Source organism: Lichenostomus cassidix, chromosome 2 (genome assembly GCF_008360975.1).
Source record: "Lichenostomus cassidix isolate B80296 chromosome 2, HeHo_3.0, whole genome shotgun sequence".
NCBI lineage: Eukaryota > Metazoa > Chordata > Aves > Passeriformes > Meliphagidae > Lichenostomus > Lichenostomus cassidix.
Genome location: NC_139482.1, coordinates 115,455,297 through 115,479,011, shown reverse-complemented (window position 1 = coordinate 115,479,011; position 23,715 = coordinate 115,455,297). Strand labels below are relative to the sequence as shown.

The 23,715-nt window shown below is 36.5% G+C and overlaps 1 protein-coding gene across 10 annotated transcripts in view; it reads left to right on the top strand.

Moving 5' to 3' along the window:
- ASPH (aspartate beta-hydroxylase) overlaps positions 1-23,715 on the top strand; it is a 112,123-nt gene that overhangs the window by 63,944 nt on the left and 24,464 nt on the right. For all 10 annotated transcript variants that reach the window (XM_085052915.1, XM_085052914.1, XM_085052912.1 and 7 more), the window contains 5 exons: positions 11,048-11,136; positions 13,104-13,190; positions 16,507-16,657; positions 17,682-17,818; positions 23,181-23,279. In XM_085052915.1, the coding sequence (XP_084909041.1) occupies positions 11,048-11,136; positions 13,104-13,190; positions 16,507-16,657; positions 17,682-17,818; positions 23,181-23,279 (563 nt within the window). The remainder of the gene's footprint in view (positions 1-11,047; positions 11,137-13,103; positions 13,191-16,506; positions 16,658-17,681; positions 17,819-23,180; positions 23,280-23,715) is intronic.

The following is a 23,715-nucleotide window of genomic DNA, read 5'->3' as shown; positions in this document are numbered from 1 at the left end:
GTTTTGATACATTTTATTTGGTTTGGTCTTGTATATTGGTATTTTAAACTTCAATTTCTAGGACTGGCAAATTTTAAACATTTTATTTAAGTATTAAATATGTCACACGTAAGCATTACACATAAAAAGTAAAAGAAAAACCACCAAAACAACTTGGAAAGCTTGGCAATTATGCCTACATTTCCATTTATTGGCAGGGAATATCTTCCTGCAATGGAGTTACATACTTGATAGTAGGAAAAAACCCACCATTATGTGCTTCTTTTATTGACCTGTTAGAACAGTAAAACAAAATTACATACAAGAGCCATCCAGTATGGGTAAAAAGCAGTCATAGGTAAAAATGCCAGATTGTGTAATAAACTTACCTCTATGCAATGTTATTCATCAGAACTTCTATAAGAACTTTGGGACATGAAAATATGGCAAAGTGGAGCTGCTTTCCTTTTGTACCCAAAGTGCTTTGTGGTTTTGTTTCTTTTTAAATAAAGACTAAATAAATACCACTGCAGATTACAGGATTTCTATACAGTGAGCAAAGGGAAGGTTTTGTTTTCCAGGTTAAATGGATACAATTTTGCATCCTACAGGAAAAGCAACCCTGCATTTTTTTAATGAACTTTGTTTATAGCTACACTGCTTGTGTGATTTTCATATAAGTTGAATTTTATTGAACTTTTTTCATAGTTTGAACTGTTTTAAGTTTCCACTTCCAATAAAAGTATCTAGCTATAGATGTCCTAGTCACAGGAGGTGGTATAAGTTGCTATTGATTTGGTTTATTTTAAATTGCTCTAATAAGATGCAACAATAAATTAATGAGAGATGTATTATAAAATATACTGTACTGTGACTGGTGTATGTAGAAAACTTGGTAATCTAAGGAGTTGGGAATTTGAAAAGTCATGTTTGGCTTGGGTTTAGGGTTTGCTTCTGATTCTGACAGTGCATTCTGATGTGCAAGTCTGCATTTATTTTGGGGTATTTGGACATACAAACTCCAAAGAGCCTTTGGTGCAGAAAATATTTATAGCTTTGAGTAGCTCTTACAACATTAATATCTTTTACTACTGCAGCCTTCATAGTACTGGGTTAGCAAAGTATCCTAATAATTCTGTAAATTTCTGTATTCAACAGTATTTCACCAAATTTATTAAAAGTCGTACTGAAAATTCTTTGTTATAAACAAAATCCCCCTCAGGAAGTCCTTGAAAGAAATAAAAATTGAAATAAACTTGTTTTTAACATAGAGTTGCTTCAAGGTTTCTGTTACATTTGAGATAGATTCTTCATCTCCCCCATAAGATTGTGCTCAGACTTTATATTTAAACAAGTAATTGAAATGGGATAGATATTCCAGGTAAATCTAAGAAATAATTCTTTTAAAGGTTTCACAGGTAGTACAGTGAAGGACATACATGCCACATCCATAAGGTATCTTTCCATCTGAGGTGGTTTTAGTTGGTTTTGATTATGTAGACAAAAAAAATTAAGAAACATAATCTTTCTACTTTGATTTATATTGGACATATATTAAATATCCATTTAGATAGGTCAAGAAGATATAAAAACTGAAAAATAAAATTTTCAGCAGTGAACATGTTGGTTTCCTACAATGAACTTCAGCATAGGTAATATTATTATAAATAATAATTTCTCTTTTTCAAAACTGATACAGCATGACAACAAAAATGAATGCTGTTTGGCTGGAACACTCAGTTGCATTGCATCAGGAACAGAAGTACACCTAAGCCAGACTTAGGACAATGTCATTCCACAAGTGGCCCTGCAGGTGTCAGTTTAATACCAGATCAGCATTCATCACTGTTCACTCTAGATATTTACCTTTGAAGATATGTGGGATTCCACTGTGATGCCAGTAGAGATCTGATCTGAGGAGGCTAAACTGCTCTTCTTCTGACTAAATGTAGAGGTTTGCTGCAGGGTAAGATCAGTTATCCCCTAAATTCCACTGGGAACCTTCACCAGAGGTCTGTTGTCTGAAGGAGGAGCTTACACACTTAGCTCACCTCCAGCATTTTTATCTCAAGTTAGGTGGGCTGAGCTCAACCCTTGCAAGCTCTACTTACAAGAGTATACATAGTACCTGCAGATTTGCATGATTTGATACAGGCTACAATTCAATATTTATGAGCTGTGTGCAGAATGATCAACACAGAAATGTAGTTGTCAAAGTCCAAAACTGCTGCGTAATGTCATTCTGAACTAAATATTGAGGACATTAGAATATTACAGTGTATTTTTAGATAGCAAGTCAATGCAGAAATTTCTTTCTGGTTTTGTCAAAGGATTGCTTGAGTCTAGTCTTTGAGTGAAGCCAGAAGTCTTAATGGTGAAAGAGAGGTGAATGATGGAAATACATGCCAAAAATAAAATTATCATTCTGCAGTTGTTTCTTATGATCAACATCTAACCAACCAACCAACCAACAATAATTTCATACAGAATGCCCTGTAGAATACTTTTTACTGCAAGGGAAATTGTTCTGGAATAACTGCAGCTAAAGATTTATTATAGTCATTAGATTCCAGCTTTATTAGTCCCTAAAATGCCTCAGTTTTTATTGTCTGATTACTTCCCCAGATAAGTTGATTATAGTGGTTTTGCCTGTTCTACCAGTACAGTTTAGAAAGATCTTTTAATTATTGTGCTCTTGGCTTTAAATTGTCTAGATGCAGTTACTTGGTTTTATACCTTCTAAGTTATCATTTATAGAAGGCCATAAAACAAGTAGATCACTTTCTGTATCTCACCTAATGAGCTTCCCAAACAACAGGACAATGACAGGAGTTTTTCATCATCATCAAATTCTCATTCAAGCACCCACTGAGAGGCAGCACAATTTCCAAAACTAATTTGGGTAATGATACGGGGCTAGTATCAGGAGGGAGGACAATTACTTGAGCAAATTTTGAATTCCAAATAAAAGTCTACTAATATATGTGTATGTTTTTAAAACATAATTGAAACTTTGAAACTTGGACAGGGAAGGTGTAGTATTGGTGGTGGGTGGCAAAGGGAATTAGTAAAACAAAAGGTCACAAAATTAGCTGGAAAACAACTACAGACTATGATCATCAGTATCTACTTGTTATTGTCCCACACTCAGAAGTTGCCAAGAGCATTATTACTGAATTTATATCACAGCACGGGTGGGAGGGTGTTTAGAAAACTAAGCCAATGACCCCCCCCTGGAAATTGATTCCTTAGTTTTTGAGAGTTTAAGACAAAGAACTGACAGGAGGAGCCTTTGCTGCAAGTGACTTACGAGACTGCATCACATGAAGGGGTTTTTATTCCAGATTAGCTTTGGAGATGGTGTAACATAAGGAGGCACAACTATATAGTTATAGCCTCTACAGTTAAATAATGATAGCATTTAATAAAAGTTTATTTAATACTCAAATAATAGAATTATAAAATAGTTTGGGTTGGAAGGGACCTTTAAAAGCCATGTTGTCCAACCCTTGCATTGAGCTCATTCTATTTACCTGCCAGCAGTTAGCACAACATACAGTCATTGTGCAACATACAGGATTGTTCCAGTGTACTTTTCAATTAAAAAACTGGGGACCATGTGTCCTCAAAGAGGCTGTAAAGACCAGGCTTTATGTTGAATCTCTAATGCCTTATGAAGTAATTAAATAAAAACTGCAGTCCTAACTCCTCTCTGTTTTGCATGCAAGTAATAGCAGATATGAGATCAAGGAAGCCACCAGGAATGCTCCCCTGACATTATAATGACAATATGAACAAATCAATAAGTGAATAAAAGAATCTAATTACAAGAACCAAACCACATTTATGAAGTTTTTTAGATAGTGTCTTTCCATCCTCACATTTTTCCCCAAGTCCACAGAGAGATTGTAATGTTACTGTCTTGCCATTTCTGAGGAACTAGGAATTTCATTAGAAGACATGTTTAACAAGAAATAATTATGCTAATATGTAATATAGACTCTCATAATCACAGAGCAGGCCCCTCTCAATTGACTGGAAATCCTACAGCATTAGTTTCCAAACACTGAAGCAAGACCATTTATCCTGTGTGGAAGGCAATCTTCCCCCCAGAATTCCAAGTTAGAGCAGCCAGGCTGTCAGTCATTGTCTCAGCGAGCAGACCAAGTTCAGAATGTCAGCTCTAGCAAAGGAGGTAAGCCTGCCCTCCCACACCACCAGTTTTCCCAGGCTATGAACTTAAGAAAGGGAGCAGAGGGCTTAGGAAAGGGAATCATTAGTATTGACAGCAAAAGAGGGAGGAGGAGAAAAGGGCAGCAAGAATGGGTGAAAAACTGCCTGAGCATTGAGGTTTCCTCCTGGCCATGGTTGCACATCAGCAAACAAGCTCTCTGTTTGCAGTGTCCTCCCTGGCATGTCTATTGGGTCAGAACAAAATCACAGAATTGCAGAATATCTGCTCCTAATATTTTACAAGGCACAGGAGTGAGAGATGATTTGTGTTAAGTGTATGGAAGTGCATACTGGTTTTTAGATACAAACACTAATTGTTCTGGAACTTTTAATAGCAGCATGATGTTATCTCCTACTTACTTTGCTCAGGAAGAAAACTGTACATGTACCCTTAGATCAGAGGCTCAGAGTATGTCAGCAGGGACAGAACAATTCATGCTCTTTGTTGTGGTAAAGATACCCCATATTTTAAATTATCTTTTCAGAAAACAAGTTGAAGCCTTTACAGTGTAGAAAATACCTTCAACACCTTCAGAGCTGCTATCTGTTAAAATGCCAAGTGAGTTAAAATGCCATCTCTCTAGCATAAAAAAGTGTGCTAATTGTGAAAGATAATCATGATAGTATTCAATATTTTTGTCCAATTCTGGCTAATGATGTTAACTGTTTTGAGGTACCAGGCTGATATCTAATCAGGCAGGTCATGAGTGTTTTCTCTTCTAGGAGAATAAGGTTTTCCTTAGCCTGGATGATGGTGTTATATTTCAGGTGAAAATGTGAAATGAAGAAATTTCACACACACACCCCTTCCCACTTCTCTGGAGGCTAGAGAGCATTTCTTTTTACTCCATTATAGAAGTAGTACTACTAGTTAATTGTGACATTTCTATGATTTTTTTTTCTCTTTGGACTTAGGGTCATGTGGAGTCAATTTATTTTTGCCGTGTACTAGTTATCTCCTTTTGTTTTCCTTGTTACTCCATGTAATTGGTTTGGATGCACTTATTGCTTTAACATAATTGTCTACTATTGGCATTTTATACTGATTTCAAACTTCAGGTTCTGCTCAGTCGCACAGGAATTTATGGACATTTGAGCATTTGAGGACATTTATCTAAAAATTCTAGAGAAGTTTTAATTCCTTGATTATATTGTCTTCAGGCAGCTTTTTACATTAAAAGCCATCAAGTATTAAGAAATGTATTTCTGTGAATAAATCAACACAGTTTGCAAAATTATTTTTCTGATGCTGTTTGGATGGTTACTTAAGGTAAAAAGATCTGCTTCAGATGAAGATTTACAGAACTTGATTTTTTGAATGTTATTAGTATTTTATTTTTACAGAAAAAACAAATATTAGCAGTGGTAATTGAGGTTGTTTTTTCTAGTTTTTTTAGTCACTTCTGGCTTTTCTGAAATTATAGCACCAAGGTGAAATTTTGCATTGGGAAAAGTTTTGGAGCTTCAATATTCTATTGCTGGCTTGGGGTTAGGAGGAATCTCAGCCACTGTGATGACTGGCACAGTGAGCTTCTGTGGGGATTTCTTTGGTTGTCAAATGAGAGAATGGAAGTTACCTGTGTAATTATAGTGTTGGCACTAAAGCACATTGACACACGATAGTATATCACAGAAATTGTAGAATATATGATTAGGTGGGACCCTAAAGCCTACTTTGTCTGTTTAGTTGACTGAAGGCCTTACCAGCTGTGTGCATTCTCCTGGCAGATGCTCATACACCTTGTTACTGCAGATTTTCAGTAATTAGAATTCCACAGCTGCCCTCAGCAACCTGTTCTGCTGTGCTTGCTCAGAGTGGTAGTTCCAGATGTTCAAGCCAAAGTTTCTGTTATAGCAATTTTAAGGCTTTTCTTCCTTATTCTATGATGATACAAAACAGAATCTATTTTTTTCATCTCTGTGGCTATGTTTTACAGAGCAGTGTGTATCTCTCTTCCCATGACAAACTCTTTATTACTGCGTTTTTACCCTTTGTTCTTGCTTATTGTTGCTTCCCACCGCCCCAATTAAAGACAAAGTATTTTTAAACCATTCTTCAAGAATAAGTGATTTAATTATGTTTAATAATTTGGTTAATTTTCATTAATTTTGATGTGATTCTCTTGTGGTCTGAAGAGTATCTAGCAGTGTGTTTATTATTATTCCAAAAAGAATTTCTCTGTCCCTTGTAGAAGTAAGACTGTCGCTGTTTTTGGTCACGGCAAGGTGCTTTTCAGCATAAAACCAAAATATGCCTGGTATTTTAGTTTTCATATGCCAAAACAGTTATATGAAATATTTCATCATCTTTCATTGGATGATATGACAGGCTGTTAAGTTTACTGCATATTTAATATAGTACATTGCTATTTCCAAAAATTCTCCTTCTATTTTTTTTCCTTCTGTATCTTTGTAAGTGAGATATGAGATTGCGTGTCAACACTGCTAGTTGTTTATTCTCCAACAGAAGAACTAGCATAGAATTTCTTATAAGACTTCTTTCTAGCTTGCTGCTTTTCCAATGGAAACTGTTTTCTCTAAGGGAGCCTTCAGGAATCCTCTGACAGCAGTCCTAGATTGAATGCCTGTTCTTACATCCAAGACTATTATTAAAAATCCTCAGTAGTATTCTTGAAAGACGATAATATGATACGTAAAAGAATTATTACCATTTTAATGCTCAACCCGATTCGGACTGCAAACCATCCAAGCATTTGTGTGATTGTGCACAACTTCAGTGGCATGGTGAAATTTGTCATTGAAGAAAAATTACATGTATCCTCCTCTGAAAACAGATAAGTTAACTTCTTTGTATCATTGAATTTAATATATTGGGTCACATCTGCTGAAAGATTATTATACTAGAAGGAGGCAATGGATAATTTATTAAAATACCCCTGCAGGGAGATAGCAGGCTATCTGGTTAATATAGAGGAATGCTTGATGGTTACACTGAAAGCTCCCTGGTGAATCCTTTAACATAGGAATAGAATGGGAGATGGAAATCATTGCTCGTTATATAATGTTTACTGTGTTATATTGGTGCCTAGCAGATGAATAATATTTACGTTAAGAGCTCCTTTCCAGCTTTTTATATTGATCTCCTGCTGGTCTAGGGCTGCTATATAATTGTACTGAAAATAGGAAGATAATTCTTTTTTTTTGTTGTAATGGAGGGTGGCAAAAAGGTACTTCCATCACATCACCAAAGTTGGATGTGAAAGGAAAGATATTGCATCTTTGTGCCACAGACTTGTAAGGTTTTAATTCACCTTTTTATTCATTTTTTTTCCTGAGCTGTTTCTCCTCTCCTTGTAAACTCAAATGAACTGCAGAGACAATGTCCCACAGGCAGTGGGAGTTTCTTGGTGGGTGGGAAAGCTTCTTTCCTTTGCCTCAAAGGAACCCCACTGTTGCCATGCTTACCGAGTTTGAGAAGGACCAAATGGCTCTGTCTTTCCATGAATGCTGAAAGCTAAAAAGCTTTCTTACTGAAATACGGTTTCTGTGTAGCTGGCCAGCCTTAGACAAAGATTTTCATTCATGCCATAAGAACTGATAATTAACATTTTAGTTGTTGTTTATGTTATTTCTTGTATGTATGTACAGCTTCTACTTAGAGAGCAAAAACTAAACCAAGTGTTTGGTGGTGATATCCAGTTGGAAGCTCCCCAGGTACTGTACCAAGAGGAACTGACATGCCTCAGTTTTCTTGCTAACAACAAAGGACAGTTTCAGCTAAGAGAAACAGGAACCTAAAAAGTCCTCAAGGTTGCTTGCTTTCATTGGTTCCTTGCTTTGATGTTTCTGGGTTCTTCCACTCCTGCTGTTAAGCAAGCCAGGCCTTAGAAATAGCAATGATTTCTAGAAAAACTGAGCTGGCATATTTTTTTAAAAGAAAAAACAAACACAAAACCCAACAAACCTTTTGCATGCTATGGATTGTTCTTTTCAGGCCCAATGACATTATGTGAGAAACTTCTCACCCTACCTGTCGTTTGTTGCAGACTGCAGGTCTGAGGTGGAGGGATCCCCACGTTTGCAGTAAGAGCTGGTTCTGTGAATTTTACTGGATTCAAGGGGTGTGAACACTTGGAAGAGAGCCAGTACTGTGCTTCTTAACCCTTATTGTCATTAGATGCATGAAAAGGCAGTGAAGACATTGCTTTTCTGTGAAATGAAGGATAATAAAGCCAGAGGAAGACTGGAATCAGCGACAGATTGGAAAGCATTTCTCCTACATCATCTATGGGGAATAAACAAAAGACATTAAAACCATCTATATTATTAAGAAAAATGCAACACTTCTCTTTAGTCAGTGCAGTTCCATGATAACTACATTCCTTAAAAGTGCACTACTGTGTGCTTCAGTATAAATGCTTGATTTCAAATCAGGTTACAGTAAAATCTTGGAAGTGTTTAGGGAAGTAAAACCAATAAATCAAACTATGCTATTTGTTAGATTATCCTGTAAAAGGAGTAAACTCCTAAATGTCAGAGAGTTGTGTTTTGTTTTTTTCTTGGTAGCTAATGTCATGGAAAATTACAGCCCCTACTATTACAAAAGGAATCAACAGAGATATAATACTAGTGTATTGCTCCTTTAGTACCTTTTGTTTATAAATCTTAATACATTTTTTATATTTAAAGCTTTATACAACCTTTGTGAATAAATAAATGGAATTTAGTAGGATAGCTTTAATTCTGTTCCTCTCCTGCTCCTGAAAAGCAGTAGCTTCTATTCAACTGTGCATACCAGTACTGCAGAAGAGTTTAAAAAGGTGATGTAAGAAAAACTCCACACAGAGCTGCCAGAGTTCAGCGTTGGACAGAACAGTAAAAGTCTTACACAGAAAAAACAAAGGTAGTCAAGGGTGTTTATTTTTCATTCCATACAGAAGAAGTTCAGACTCATGACAACCTCTAAGGACTGGATGGACTTCGTATTGGTTTAGCATTAACCAAGGCATTGGTCTTTCTCAGAGGTTTAACATAGACGATGTGATCTGTCTGCCTAAAACTCTGTGTAGGATCAGAGCCTCAGAGAAACAGATTCATTAAATAAATCACGAGCACAGCTTCCAGTAGCATGTGGTGGCTCTTGTCGCTCCTGAACAGTGCACCCAAGGACTTAGGAAGCAGAATAAAATATGGCTAGTTACAATAACTTGTTATCTAAAATACTTATTATGGCATTATTATTATTATTATGGCAGTGTTGTGATGTTAAACGGTAGGATGTTTGCTTTAAACTGGACACACACCAGTTACAGCATTCTCTATTTAAACTTCTACACAGAAAACAGTAATTTTATTTCTTTTCCTGTTATTAATGACTTACTATCCGTAGAGGGGGGAAAAGCAGTAATGCAAATTTAAAGCAAAAAATGTGCTACTAATTACATATATACATAATTAGTAGCTACTTCTATCAGACAATATGTATTTCCCCTACTTGTGTGAGAAAAGATGGAATCTTTTTTCTAATGAAGTGCAAAAGCAGAGTTAAGCTGTAGCAAATGTGGAGGAAACCAGTTCCCTGCTGTCGTATCCTTTCAGTAGCTACTTGCATTTTTTTAACAATTAGTATACTTAATGCAACTAGATAGACATTGTTTAAAAGTAAACTGCTATGAAGTAAAGAGCTGTTTAGATTGGCACCATTTACTTCAATTTGCTTTAAATGCAGTTTACTTTACACAATTACTTCAAGGCTGGTTTGCTACATACTGCTGCTGCTCCACTGCTGTGTGATAGCTTACTAAGCTGTAGAAACTTGATCACTTAAAGGGGTCTTCACCTGACATTTCAGTGTTGAACCTGTTTTCATGAGGAAGTTCTAGTACTTGACTTTTTGGGTCCCTCCTAACTTGAGTAACTATGATTTCTATGAACTCTTCTAATCAAAGAATGGGTAAGGTTTGTAAAACCACAGTGAGTCATCTGGTCCAAGCTTCCTGTTCAAGCAGGGTCATCCTAGAGCACATGGCACAGGATTGCCTCCAGGCAGTTCTTGAATATCTGCTGTGAGGGAGATTCCACAACCTCTCTGGGCAATCTGTACCAGTGCTCAGTCGCTGCACAATAAAGAAGTTCTTCCTCATATTCAGGTGGAACTTCTGTGTATCGGTCTCTGTCCAATGCTTCTTGTCTTGTTGCTCGGCATCACCGCGAAGAGCCTGGCTCCATCCTCTTGGCATCTTCCTTGAGATATTAATACACATTGATGAGGTCTGCTCTCAGTTGTCTCTTCTTGAGACTGAACAGGCCCAGCCCTCTCAGCCTTTCCCCAAAAGAGAGATGCTTCAGTCCTTTAATCATCTTCATTGTTCTCCACTGAACTCACTCGAGGAGCTCCATTTCTCTCTTGTCCTGAGGAGCCCAGAACTGCACACAGCACTCCAGATGTGGCCTCAGTAATTGCTCTAGGCAAAGAAGTAGATGTATATAGTCAGAACTTTTAGAAATTACCAGTATGCCCTAATGATCATGTTTTTCGTGATACCATATAAATGTGGAAAAATAACACTTCTCTTTGCTCTTCTGCATCAATTGAGCCATTTGGGAAAAAAAAAAATCCTTGACTGTAATGTGATGAAAAATGCTTTATTCTAAATTTATCTGCCAAGTTACTCAGTTTGAATGACTGAAGTTTGCTTTTTCATGTAGGAGTTTGTGACTGTAGTAAGTAAGAAATCAGTTTCTTTTCAGTGTAATTTGAAACTGCCTTACTTGAAAATGAAGCACTTGGCCAGCACAGTCCCTAACTAAGTGTTACTCCAGACAATTGAAATACGAAAGAAGTAATGAACTGTGTGTTTGTTAAATCTTCTAGCTAAAAAGAAGAAGAAGCCAAAGCTCTTAAATAAGTTTGATAAGACCATTAAAGCTGAACTAGATGCTGCAGAAAAACTACGTAAAAAAGTAAGTTTTGCATGCTTCACTCAGGACTGTAGGCAGTGGACAAAAATTATTAAATTAAAATCTTGAGAAAAGGGAGAATGGATTTTAGATTACTTTTTTTTGGAATTTACTTTTTGAAATATTCAGTGCATGTTTGTCTTCAAGTTTAATTTCTGCTGGATAGTTTATCTCTAAATTTTTTAAGTCATAAGTCTGTTCATGTGTTCTGTTCACTGTTAATCTTGAAAATATGTAGCTTAATCATTGAATTTCTGGTTAAATGAATCACACAAAACGGTTAATTCTGTTCTGTCACTCTTGTCCGTCTGACTGCTGAAGTCAAGTGCTACCAGAGAATTTAATCTGTGTGTGTTAGCAGGGATCTCTTATTAAGTTTCCAATGCCTTGTGAGTGTTAGGTGCAGATCGTTGAAGTAGGTGTTGTTTCTGTTGAGGTTCTGTGTCCTGGGAGTGCCTCTGCTGCTGTACAGCTGCTTAGAGGATGAAACAGATGTTCCTGCTTCTCACCAGTGCCAGCAAGACCTTAACATTGATCAGTCAGTTTTGGTAGTTCTGAATTTCATGACCATGAAAAGCAAACAAAAAAACCCCCAACAGTAAATAAGCTCTTCAGTCATCTCCCCTTACAGCTTCCAATTTTATTCTTTTATTTGAGTATTTCAGAAAACAAGACCTTTGCAAAGATGTCCCTTTTCCAGATGTGAGATTAAATAGTGAAGCAAGACTGTGGCTGTTAAAAATGAGAGACCATAAGTCTTCTGAATGTAGTTCTTGTTAAAACTCTGATATATCTCACAGACAGTCCTAGCACATAAAGAACCATCTGCAGGTTTTTGTTGTACCCTAGATTTGAGGTGCATGAGCAGTGAGATACACTACTTTCAGTACACTAGGATAAAAACTAATTTGGTCATTGCAGGTGCAGGATTATTCTTGTTTTTCAGGACACACTGTCCAGTTCTGGCTTTATCTTGCCATCTATGCAGCCCCAGAGTTCTGGTAGGTCTGTGATGGGACTGGAGGGCTATTGCATAGAGAGCACTAACCTGCAGCTGCCACTGCTGCTGTTCCTCACTAGAAGCCTTCTTCACATGTTAGAATACAAAAACAAAAGGAATTTTCACACTTCTCGTTACTTAAGCAATTGGTTAATCAGAAATAGGCATGATAGAAACATTTGATGAGCCTGTAGGGTCAGTGTGTTGACTTTTCCTGCTGTCTCTTGATTAGTTGGATAATCATGCACGTCATGTAGGAATCAGGATAAAGTTAGGAACAAATCAGACATATAATATTTGAAGATAGCAAGTCAGTTATATATAATAGCCCACCCATATTTATAAGCTGTAAAGTGGTGGAAGTGACAGCAGTGCTTAGCACCTATTTAACAGTGGGACTGCTTCTTCTCAACTCTCATCTGTACTTGCTAGTCAGCATCCATCATGAGATCAACGTCCATTGTAAGAATACCATAGTTCCATTCAAACTTGTGTGAGATGTTCTGGGGGACATTGTTATGCAGAAAACTTGGAGGAAACAGCCATACACTATGGATGAGTCTACAGAGTTTCCCCTAAAGGAGCTATAGTTATGACACTGTTCATCATGAGAGGTATGCAGAGAGAAAATTTCCATCTGTGTCTAGAACTTTGTTTCTATTCTGTTATATTCTGTCTGGATTTTGTTATTAGCAGTGGAATCTTTACTTTTATATATATATAGGCAGATTATTGTTATCACAGCATTTTATCCAGTCAGCAAAGGGAAAGTGAGTATATTGTTTCAGAAATAATCACAATTTCTCTTAAGTAAGAGGGCAATCCCAACAAAAGGACGAGTGAAAACTGTTGATTCAGTCTGCATTATTTTGTGTTTGTTTTTTAATTGTAAAATTGTTGTGTTATTAGGTCATTCATCCTTCAGCATTTTTATTAGATAGAATTGCTGATAAATATCTCTACTTTCCAGGGAAAAGTTGAAGAAGCTCTAAGGGCCTTTGAAGCATTAGTGAATCAGTATCCACAAAGTCCTCGAGCAAGATACGGGAAAGCACAGGTACTTAGGAAAAAAAGAAATAGGTTTTAAAAAAAGCTTAAATAAACTTTTTTTTTTTTACAGATAGAGTTATAAACACCAGTCAGAATTAATTTATAAATTTATGGAGACTTCCTAAGTAAAAAAAAAATAATGTGATCCATCATATTGTATCTCTTTCAGTCAATGATCCTTCCCCAATTACTTTGGCAGCTTTTATGTAACTTTATCTAAGTGGGAAGTATTGTAAATAAGAAAAAAATAAGGTACATCCTGTAGATCTCAGGAGAACTGTCAGGTGAATGGCAAGAGATAAATACCAACTAATGGCCCAGTGAAGGAGCAACAGGCAGAACTTAGCTGTTACATACTATTTGCTGTAGATGGTAAATCAGCACATCAGTCAGCTCTGGGATAAATGCTGCTTTTTGCTCTAGTGGGAATAGAGAAGAGGATTTGGAGTTTTTAGAGAGAGAGTGTTAAAGGATAAAGAACACAAATTCTTAGGCAAGGAGGCTTAATTAGCTTTTACTTGTAGAGTGATTCATGTTTCAGGTGTTTCCCTTACAAAAAAAATCCAGACCCAAGAGGCATCAGAAAATAAACTCTGCATTCATAATACTTTTGAGCTGTGTTGGGATGTCTCTAAAGGGAATAATCTTCGAATTTTCATAAGTGTCGGATAATCCTGCTGCACTAGGAGTAATAAAAGACTCCTTGAACTCATGCTAATCAAGATGAACAAAATGAAGCCCTCACTGTAGGAAGGAATTGTGCTGCTAGACAGTTGATGAGGACCTTGAAGTCACAACCAGTTTCCACTTGGTTAATAATAGTCATGCTAAAACCAAAGCTGTGATTATCCAACAATCTATCACACAAGCACTTGATACACAGCAGACCAAATGCTTCAGTATTCTCTGTGAGTGACAGTCTGCTGAACTCTGCCTCTTTACAGTAGGAGACCACTTTGATCATACATATGATGGTCTTATTTCCATTAAGCTAGTTTTAATATTTACCTTTTTTTTAGAAATATACCCATTATATCTAATAGAATATGCTTCCTGCCTCCTCAGTGTTTTAGGGAGAAGGGCAAATCACTGCAGCCAGTTGTGAAGTTTATTCTCATTCAGAATCCCCATCGCAGTGACCCAAATTCATTTGTCCATTTACAGCAATTTGTAGTCACCCACTACTACTTGAGTAATCCATGAAAGGTCAGTACCAGACCAAGATCTGATGTAATAATTAGAGGCACTTTCTGGGAGTGTATAAAGACAACGATGAATTCGTTTTCTGTAGCCTTTGAAGGCTATATAGTCATTTTACTGAACAGTCATATTAATATTACCTGTGGCTAGCACGGGTCTTTCCCATGAGAATTTTTTCCTGTGTTTTATAAACAAAGATAAAGTTTGGATGTTATTAAAACAGTGTCTCGAGATTTGGATAGTTCAGGCCTGGCCAATCAGGCCTAGGGGGAGGTTTCTGACTGACCAATCTGAGTGACCTCTGAAAAATCTATATAAGTTGGAATTAAATAATAAAAGCTTTTTTTATGCCATGCTGAGAATCCGGGTCTTCTTTCTCTGCTAGCGGCTCAACAGCAACAATTAGTAATGACAATTTTATTGAATCCAGTATGTGGATCCAGTATGGAATCCAGTATGTAGAAGGAATAGGAAGATCATGGGCTTCAGATGGATGAATTAAGATTTGCATTGTAACACAGTCTTATTTTTAAATGAGTATTCATACCAACAAAATTATTTTAAATTTGCTATTTCTCGTCACTCACTAAAAGTAAAACTGCAGAGATGGATAAGGCCTTGAAGGTTAAAGGTAAAGGAGGTCAAGAATTCACCCCAAAAGTGTACTTCTCCATTTCTGTGAAGCATGAACCAACATTACAGGCAAATTTTGTAGATTTGGTTTTTAATCAGACACGAAGATGGATTTTTTCTGGATTTTTTAATGGCTTTAAGAGTCAACTGTTTAAAAAAAAATTGCAAAAGATTTCATTATTGGTGTGTTTTTCAGAAATAAGAACAATTCTTTATTTGATGTCTGGATTACCCCTGAGCCAGATAAAATAATACTCTATGGAAATCACTAACATCTTTAGAGCTGAAAAGAAAAAGATACGTTTCTAATCTCCTTATATGATTTATAGCATCTATACTGGTGAAGTTATGCAGATTTTATGCTGACAATTTTTGCTTTTTTGTTGTATATCTTTAATATTCTTTACCCTGAAATTCCTTTCAAAAAAGGAAAAGTAAATGCCTAGTGAATGTGAATCATAAAAAAAAATAAATTTTTGCTTAAAACTGATTTCTGAAGTTATCTCTGAAAGCTTCTTGAACTGTTTGGCTGAGTAACCGTGTTGTTTTGTATTTCCAATACTAACTTTTAAAGCAACTCAAGGAAAAATCAAAGGACAGAAGTACAAAAAGATTTCAAATACTTACTATAACATATACAGCTAGCACAATTGAAGCAGTTTCATTTTATATGTGTGTTTGATGCAACAATGAATTTAAGTGGACCAACAACAGCTTCTGCACCATCATGCTTGTGATGCATCTTCCCTTGCTCTTGACTAAGAAAGAAGAAAAGCCAATAATTATAGAAGTATTTGGGAAGAATGCATTAAACACATGAAAATGCATGCATTTATAAAAACAATTCAAAGTAAGCCTTTAAAAATTCTTCATATGAGATGTAGTCTTTTTCAGCTATGGAAGCAAAAAGTATGAACATGCCTTACCACAAGTGAGATCAGTCATAGATTCTGTTAGATTCACTATAGAGAGCTCAAATATCCTTTGGTCTGCTTCTGAATTTGATGAGCAAGTTCAAGTTTTGAAGGAGTTGTAGGGTACATATTCTATGAACAAATGCAAGGCAAAAGGCTAGTCCTAATTAATTTTGCAAGAAAGAGTGTAAATAAATTTGTGTCAGAATAGATGAAAGTGTTTGTTGGTGTGTTTTGATCTGTGTATTGCTTCCAGAGTGAGGCTTAGTATGCAAATAGTTCATAGGAAAAACTTTGCATTTCTTCTGTGTTACTAAAAGAGATTGCTTCATTTGTTTCTGAAAGCAGAAATTGTGAATTCTACAAATATTCATCAAAAATCTGTGTTAATGTATGTTTTAGGTGCAACTTCTCCTTTCAAACCATTTGTAGGTAACAAGGTTTAATAGTAATTCTAATGTCCTTTCCCATAAAGCAGAACCCATAGTCTAACAATCACACCTGGCAAGAAAACAGTTGGTTTTAAGGCTAACGGATTATTAGGTGTCCTAATAATGGTTTTGTGATTCTTTCTAGTCTGAAGATGACTTAGCTGAGAAAATGAGAAGCAATGAGATGCTTCAACAAGCTATCAACACCTATGATGAGGTGGTTAGTCTGCCAAATGTCCCTTCAGACCTGATAAAACTGAGCTTGAAGCGAGAAGCAGACAGGCAGCAGTTCCTTGGTAAGTTTTCAGAACGGTATAAAAATTACAGAAGTTGTGTGAGCAACAATTTCAAGAGATCACTCGGGATTTTTAAGTGCCAATTCCACTGAATTTTTAGGTGTCTTCCTAGTATCTTAAATGAAAACAATTTTTACGTTGTTTAAAAGTTTTCTAGGGAACTAGTGTCTATAATTTATGATAGTAATGCCTCTAGAAAGCTGTGGTAGATGCTGTGAGAAGCTATGAGGGGTGGTCAAAATTTTTTATTGGCAGAGAAAGAAGAAAATTTTCTTTCCATGCTGAAGCTGAAGAAAATCAAGAGGAAATTAGTGGCATAAGCAGAGTAAATGTGCTCAGAATAAACTTTCAGTAAACATAGAGCAGAATGGAATTGAACATGGGGATAAGATTTAGGTTTAGATTCTAGTTTTAGATCTCAATTCTGTGATGTATGAGAAGTGCTGATTGGAACATGAGGCAAATTCAATAATTCTGATCCCATGGGTTGGATTGTTAATATCAAGCTGTTTTGATCTTGCTGTTCCTTATCAAGACCTCATTTAGGAAGTTGAGGAACATACATAATTTTAAGCACGTAAAGCATGATAAATTTAATAATGGAAGTAGAGTAGAACTATTACTTAACACTATAAATTAATTTAATTTACTTAATTAAGGTGAAGTTTATTATTATATGTTTACTGAGCTCTGTCCAGTGCTCTGCTATGTGTGTATATTATAGAGCAGCCAAAGGTTAAATGATGTTACTTCTGCACTGTGAAGGGTTCTCCACAAGAGGCTGCCATAACACTGCATGATTGCAGTGATTCCCGGAAAAATTCCTGGTACAGCTGCACCTCCAGTGACAGCCAGCCAGCTGAATGTGCTCCTATCTGCACAAGTTTTTTCAGGTTCTCTTTCTTGATCATCAGTGGAAATGGAGCACTTGCCTCTGATTTGTGTTTCCTTAAATGTTGAATAAACGTCTTGTTGCCGTTTCTTGTATCTTCACTTGTAATTAAGTCTTGTTCAATCAAATCAGGTCGCATGAGGGGTTCCCTGGTTACTCTACAGAAATTAGTTCAGCTCTTTCCCAGTGATACTTCATTCAAGAATGACCTTGGTGTTGGTTACCTCTTGATAGGAGATAACAGCAATGCTAAGAAAGTATATGAAGAGGTGAGTTTCTATTCTAGCCAAGGAAAAATATGATTTATTTTCATAAGTTTATTTGAAAGATTGATTGATTTTAACTTTTTTAGTTTTTAAACATGTCATGTGAGATTTTGAAGGGTTAATACAGATACAATTCTTTTTCTAGTGCAGTTATCTTCTAATTTTAATTCATATTTTCTGATACTGTCATGCTAAGTTTTTCTTTATTGGCAGAGGAATGCAGATTATTTCCATATAACTGAAGTCTTTTACCTTCTGGTAGTCAGGTTTAGAATATATTGACAACACATCTGGATGTGTTGTATGTAATATGTAATCCATAGTATTAAAAAAGATAACCAGTCTTCAAGACGAGGAAGTAAATCAGAAGTAAATCAGTTTCTTTACAGGAACAGCATCTCCAACCATATGATCAAGTAGATCAGTACTCACAAAGCTATTTAACCTTAGGTTTTTCATCTTTTTACAGGCAGCTTACAGTCTGCTTTTCTTTCATGACGTTTGTAGTGTGCGCAATTAATTGGATTTATATTTCTGTCTTATACTGTGGTTATCTGGCTGGGAAAACTTCACTGCCAGGCAAAGTCACTCTGCTCCCGTGATCTAGAAACCCTGTTAACATCTGGCAACTGTCTGACAGATGTGGAGTCTGACATGATTGGTAGAGCACAAATTGTCACACCTGACCAGAAATGGTCTTGTTGATGTTGGCACACTTGTGGTGCTTGTGTGGGACAGATCTGGTACAGTAATTGCCTGGATTTGTAGGCTGGAGAGGAATCAGCAGGGTTAGTGCCACCTCCTGAGAAAAAAGGCCCACCTTTCCATCCCCACATCAGGGAGGCTGAAGGAGTTCTCATCTCTGGGAGCTTCTCAAAGAGAAGGAGGATGTTCAACCACATGGTTGGAGGCAGAAGCCAAATGCTAAGAATACCAGGTTTTTTTCCTCTGCTAGTTTCAAATGTTGCCGAAATGATGTTTGCTTTGCTACTTTGGCTACTTTTTAGGTCCCTCCATAAAACCTTTCTGTTTGATAATTTTTGGCTCACGATCAAAATTCCTCAAGAGGATTGGAAACATCAGCTTTTAAAGATAGAATTTATTTAACAAACCTGGTACTCAAACTGCAAGTAACTTGAGAAAACAAAAACATACTCCTTTTGGGCAAGATTTTCCTTTGTAATTATTCAGTGTTTTGCTACAAACAACATAGTTGTTAGAATTTCTCAATAATCACAGGGATTTTTATACATGGAGGAAGGTCATGAATTTGCTATATAATTACTTCTATATTGAAGTATATAAAACTTCAGAAGAGTTATGCAAAATAAGAATTCATGTGCTCTTAATGTATTGTTTTCCATTCTTCTGTAGAATCCAGTGTAATTACTCTGTTTTGCAGTTCACTGGCACTGAAATAGAATAGAGCATAGTGATGTTCTGTGCTTGTAAAAGGAGGACAAATAATTTTTTTAAAGGACTTGGATTATTTTTTTCTTTTTAAATCCTGGTGGGTTTGTCCATATTTTAGGTATTCCTCAGGCAGAATTCCAACGCAGTAATGTAATTTTTTGTTGTAATTCAGGATAAATTTACAGTAAGGATTTTAAGAAAGAATTCCTGGCCAAAGAAGCAGGGAGAATCTCATGTGTACCTTCTTTGGTTCTTGGTTCTGCTGAAGGCTTCTTGCATGATTGTGGGCAGATTGCTTAGGGGCTACATGACCTACTCTGAACTGCTTTGCTCAGCTGTTGCAGTGCATATTTAGAAAGTGCTTGGCATGTGGTTTTGAGCTCCTACCATAGATGCTCAGGTCCTCTGCTTGGCAGAGAAAGGGGCAAACTGAATAGTGGTTCTGAGGGCCTCAAGGAGACGTCTTGCTCTTCCCATGACTTTTGAAAAAACTGAGAAATGGCTGAAGTGTGGCTAAGTCCTTCTCACTTGTGTAATCTTTTGATAGAAAAACATTAAGAGAACACAGAAAAGAGCATGAACTCTGTGCTGAAGTAGATATATCCAATATTTATGAACCCTGGGTTCTGTTACCCACTGTAAGGATGTTCATACATTTTGTTCAAGTGTTCTTTAATGCGGAAAGCACAGGCATCTTAGAGTTCCGGACACATCCTCAAGACAACATACCCCTTATTCAACTTAAAGTCTCAGCTTTTTGTTGATTTCCCTCTAATCTTACTCATGGTTGTCTAACTTCCTGTGTGTGTGGTACTTGTTTCTGCTGCTCAGGAAAATTCCCGAGTAGTTAAACACTCTTCTCTGCAGAGGAACTTATCTCCAAATTTCCCATTTGGGAATTCTGCTTGATTCATGGGAAAAAGGTACCTTTACTTCCTGCTGTGACATTTCAATCTCAATTCAGTGTTACTGATCTGTATGAAGCATGGACTGAGCACATGCAACCAGCTGCACCCTTCACAGGCACTGTTCCTACATGGGATCACAGTACTTACCATTTCAGACCAGACTAACCCTAGCTTGCATCATCTCCAAGGAATTGATTAGAAGCTCAGGGAATCCTAGTGAATGAAAACTTGGTGCTTTTGCTTTACATTTAATAGGCTGTTTACTTATTTTCCATTCAATTCTTAGTTTTTCTTTCCAAATATGTTACATCTTAGCAGCTTATTTCAAAAATCTTTAATATATATTTCTTCTTTTGGCTGCAGAAGCAATGTGTATAAACACTGAGCTTCAGACCAAGAGAGATTTTTACTTCCAACTGTAGTGTGGTATAATATAACTGGCCCAAAATACACTTTCCTAGTTTGTGTTTGCCAGAATTTTTGCTGAGCCACAGATGCACAGTGTCCAACTGTGGGTGTCCAACTGGAAAGGATTTCAGTTTTTCCTCTAATATTAAATAATTTTCTTTTGAACATTGCACTTAGGGACATGGGAACATAATGTTAAAGGTAGTCCTGGTAGAATGCAGAGCTATTTTTATTTTCGAAGAAAACATCACTTTAAAAGTAGTCCTGGTAGAATTTAGAACTATTTTTTGTTCAAACATCTACAGTTTATAAAAAAATGCAGCGAAAGAGATCTTTATAAGACTGGTTACTCTGCTAATAGCACTTTTTCTGCCTCCATGCTGAGCCATGTGTGCATGGTTCAGTGCAGCATTATACAGACACACATAAGCCAGCTCTGATTGAGCTATCTCAGGTACCAAAACCAGAATATCCACATTAACACAGTACTCTGCCCTGGCTAATTAGCCACTGGTAGCCCCAGAGGTTAATTTCAATACTCATGATTAATATTTAATGGGCTATGAGCAGTTTAGTAAAACTTATTTCTAAACATAATTAATATTGCATGCAGCAACAGCAACAGAGTAATACAATTTACATTAAATACTTCCAGTGTAATTTCTGCTGATTGTATCTCTTCGCATCTCTTTAGGGGCTCTGAATGTAGATCATTCCTTAATGCAACTCGGCATAGTTTAAATGAACCATAATACAGAAAATTCTATTCTGTCTTAATTAATCAGATAGCTTTATCCTATAGTTAAAGAAACTGTAACACAATTATGTGGCTAATAAATATTTCTGTCAGTCATTTCATTTCACTTCACCCTGCAGGTATGGATTCTTGTATCAAAATAATTATACACAGGATGCTGTAGTCAAAAGGCATGAGATGCAGAAGGTGGTAGTGTATTCTTATACTAGGGATCAAGCTCATCCTTACTGTGGTACTTTTTCCTAATAATGTCTCATACTGTGGACCTCAGATAGATTCTCAAATTGTTTGTTCCTTCGTAGTAACTCTTTTCTGGGAAAAGAAGTGAAATGCTGCTATTTTTAACCCATAACATTTTTTACCCTCATTGCTGTGATTTTTGGTTTTGCTTGGATGTAGTTGGTGTGCATAAGATTTGAGAAAAGAGAGAAATTGGTCCAAGGAACTTGTTATGATTTTGCTTGTAATTATTTTGATTGAAAAATGATGTTAGACAGTGACTGGAAAAGGCAGAGGGAAATAACTATGATGTATGCAGGCATTTTATCCATGGCATATGTTTAGTAGCTTCAGAAATGGATTTAGGCAAGTGAAATTGCTCATCTCTCTGTTGTTTTGTATTTAGCAGCTGTCTAGATATTCAGTGGGTATCAGCCTCTGTAATTCCACTGACCGCCAGGCTCCTGTGATGATCCCACAGACTGAGGATCTATCCTGATAAGACTGATTTTAAGGAGAGAAGAGGTGTAAAAACATGGTATTAACTTGACCGTGAAATTGATATTGCATAGAGCTACAAATTATATGGAATATGTACATTATAGAAATGCAGAGCAGAAAAGTAGATCAAGACATCCTCTCTAATGGCTGAGGCAGACCAAATGCACTTAAATTATCTGACTGGTGTTGGAGGTACATGTTTCAGAATTCAGGTTGGCCAGCTTTACACCTCCTTTTCATGAAACACTGCACCATACCCTGATCCTTTCCTACAGCCATCCCTGTACTCACAAATCTTTCTTTTCCACAGTCCCCATGAAATATCTATCTCTGGACATTTGCCCAGGAGTTTCCCTTTTCTGCAAAATTAACCCAGTTTGTAACTCAGATATTATCTGAATCATGTTGAGGGTACAAAACCTTTTTACTGAATTTAGCATGCTTGGTCTTGGTCAAAGAGTGCAGCACAGAACTATACAAGAATAATTTATCCATCACCTTCTGGGGTGAAAGCACATTGAATCACTACTGTATTAGACTTTTTATTTCCTTCTTTATCATGGCCAGAAAAGTGCACGCTGTTCCAGAGAGTGCTCCAGTTTACCACCATGTTTCAGGGTTTGCACATCCCTGTTGCACGATGCTGGCATTGCTTTACAGCTTCTTTCTAGACTGTAGTCATTATACTTCATGTATTTTATCTTGCAAAAACTGGTTTGCCACCAGTGGAAACCTATCTAATTTTTAACTATTTCAGGTATGTTTCTGCTGCAGACTTTTTCAGGAGTAGCTTCTTTCCTTCAGATTAGTCAAACCTGGAACAAGTAACTTAAGTGTTAATGCTGGGTTTAATTCTGTCATGTAGCATGCAAGAGAGAAGTGTAGAAAAGGATGGACAACTGAGAAATAAAGCAATTTCTGTTGCAATAATTTTGCTTCTGAGACTTCAAATCTTGGTTTGAAGAAGGCTTGGCATGAAGAAAGTTTGATCTGGAGAAAGTGCAAAAGTGAATGAAGAAAACACAGACAAGCCATGGGATTACCTGAGAGTCAGTAATGGAAGAAAATACCATTGTATTATTAAATAGTAGTATGTACACACAGTTGTTAAATTGCATGGATCCATACAGGTGTGTTTAATTCATTTGCTCTCAAACAGGTTCTAAGTCTGGCTCCAAATGATGGCTTTGCCAAAGTACATTATGGCTTCATCCTGAAGGCAGAAAACAAGATAGCAGAGAGCATACCCTATCTACAGGTACTTTCCTACTCACAGTAAATGTTTTACCAGCAAAAAGTAGAATTGGAATGTATAGAATGTCAAACTAGAAGTGTGCTAATTACAGACCACTGCTTAAGCTATTTGCTGGAGTTATATTGCTATATCACTGCCTGTGAACTGGAACAAATTTGTACACTGAAACTTGTCAATTCTTAAACATCAAGTATTTGTTTTGTTAATGGTTAATCCAAAGTACACAACTGCGAGCCTCAAACTTTTATGAGGTTGGTAGTATGCTGCAAACCAAAGGTTCTTGAAAGATCCGGAGAAGGCTTACATCTACTTGAGTGTTTGGGAAGAAATACTACAAAATAAAACCTTGATCCAGCTTTATAAAATGCTTGTGTATATGTTTATAGTGTCAGAGGCAAGTATCCATCTCTGAATATGCCTGTCCTAAATTCCAGGTTAC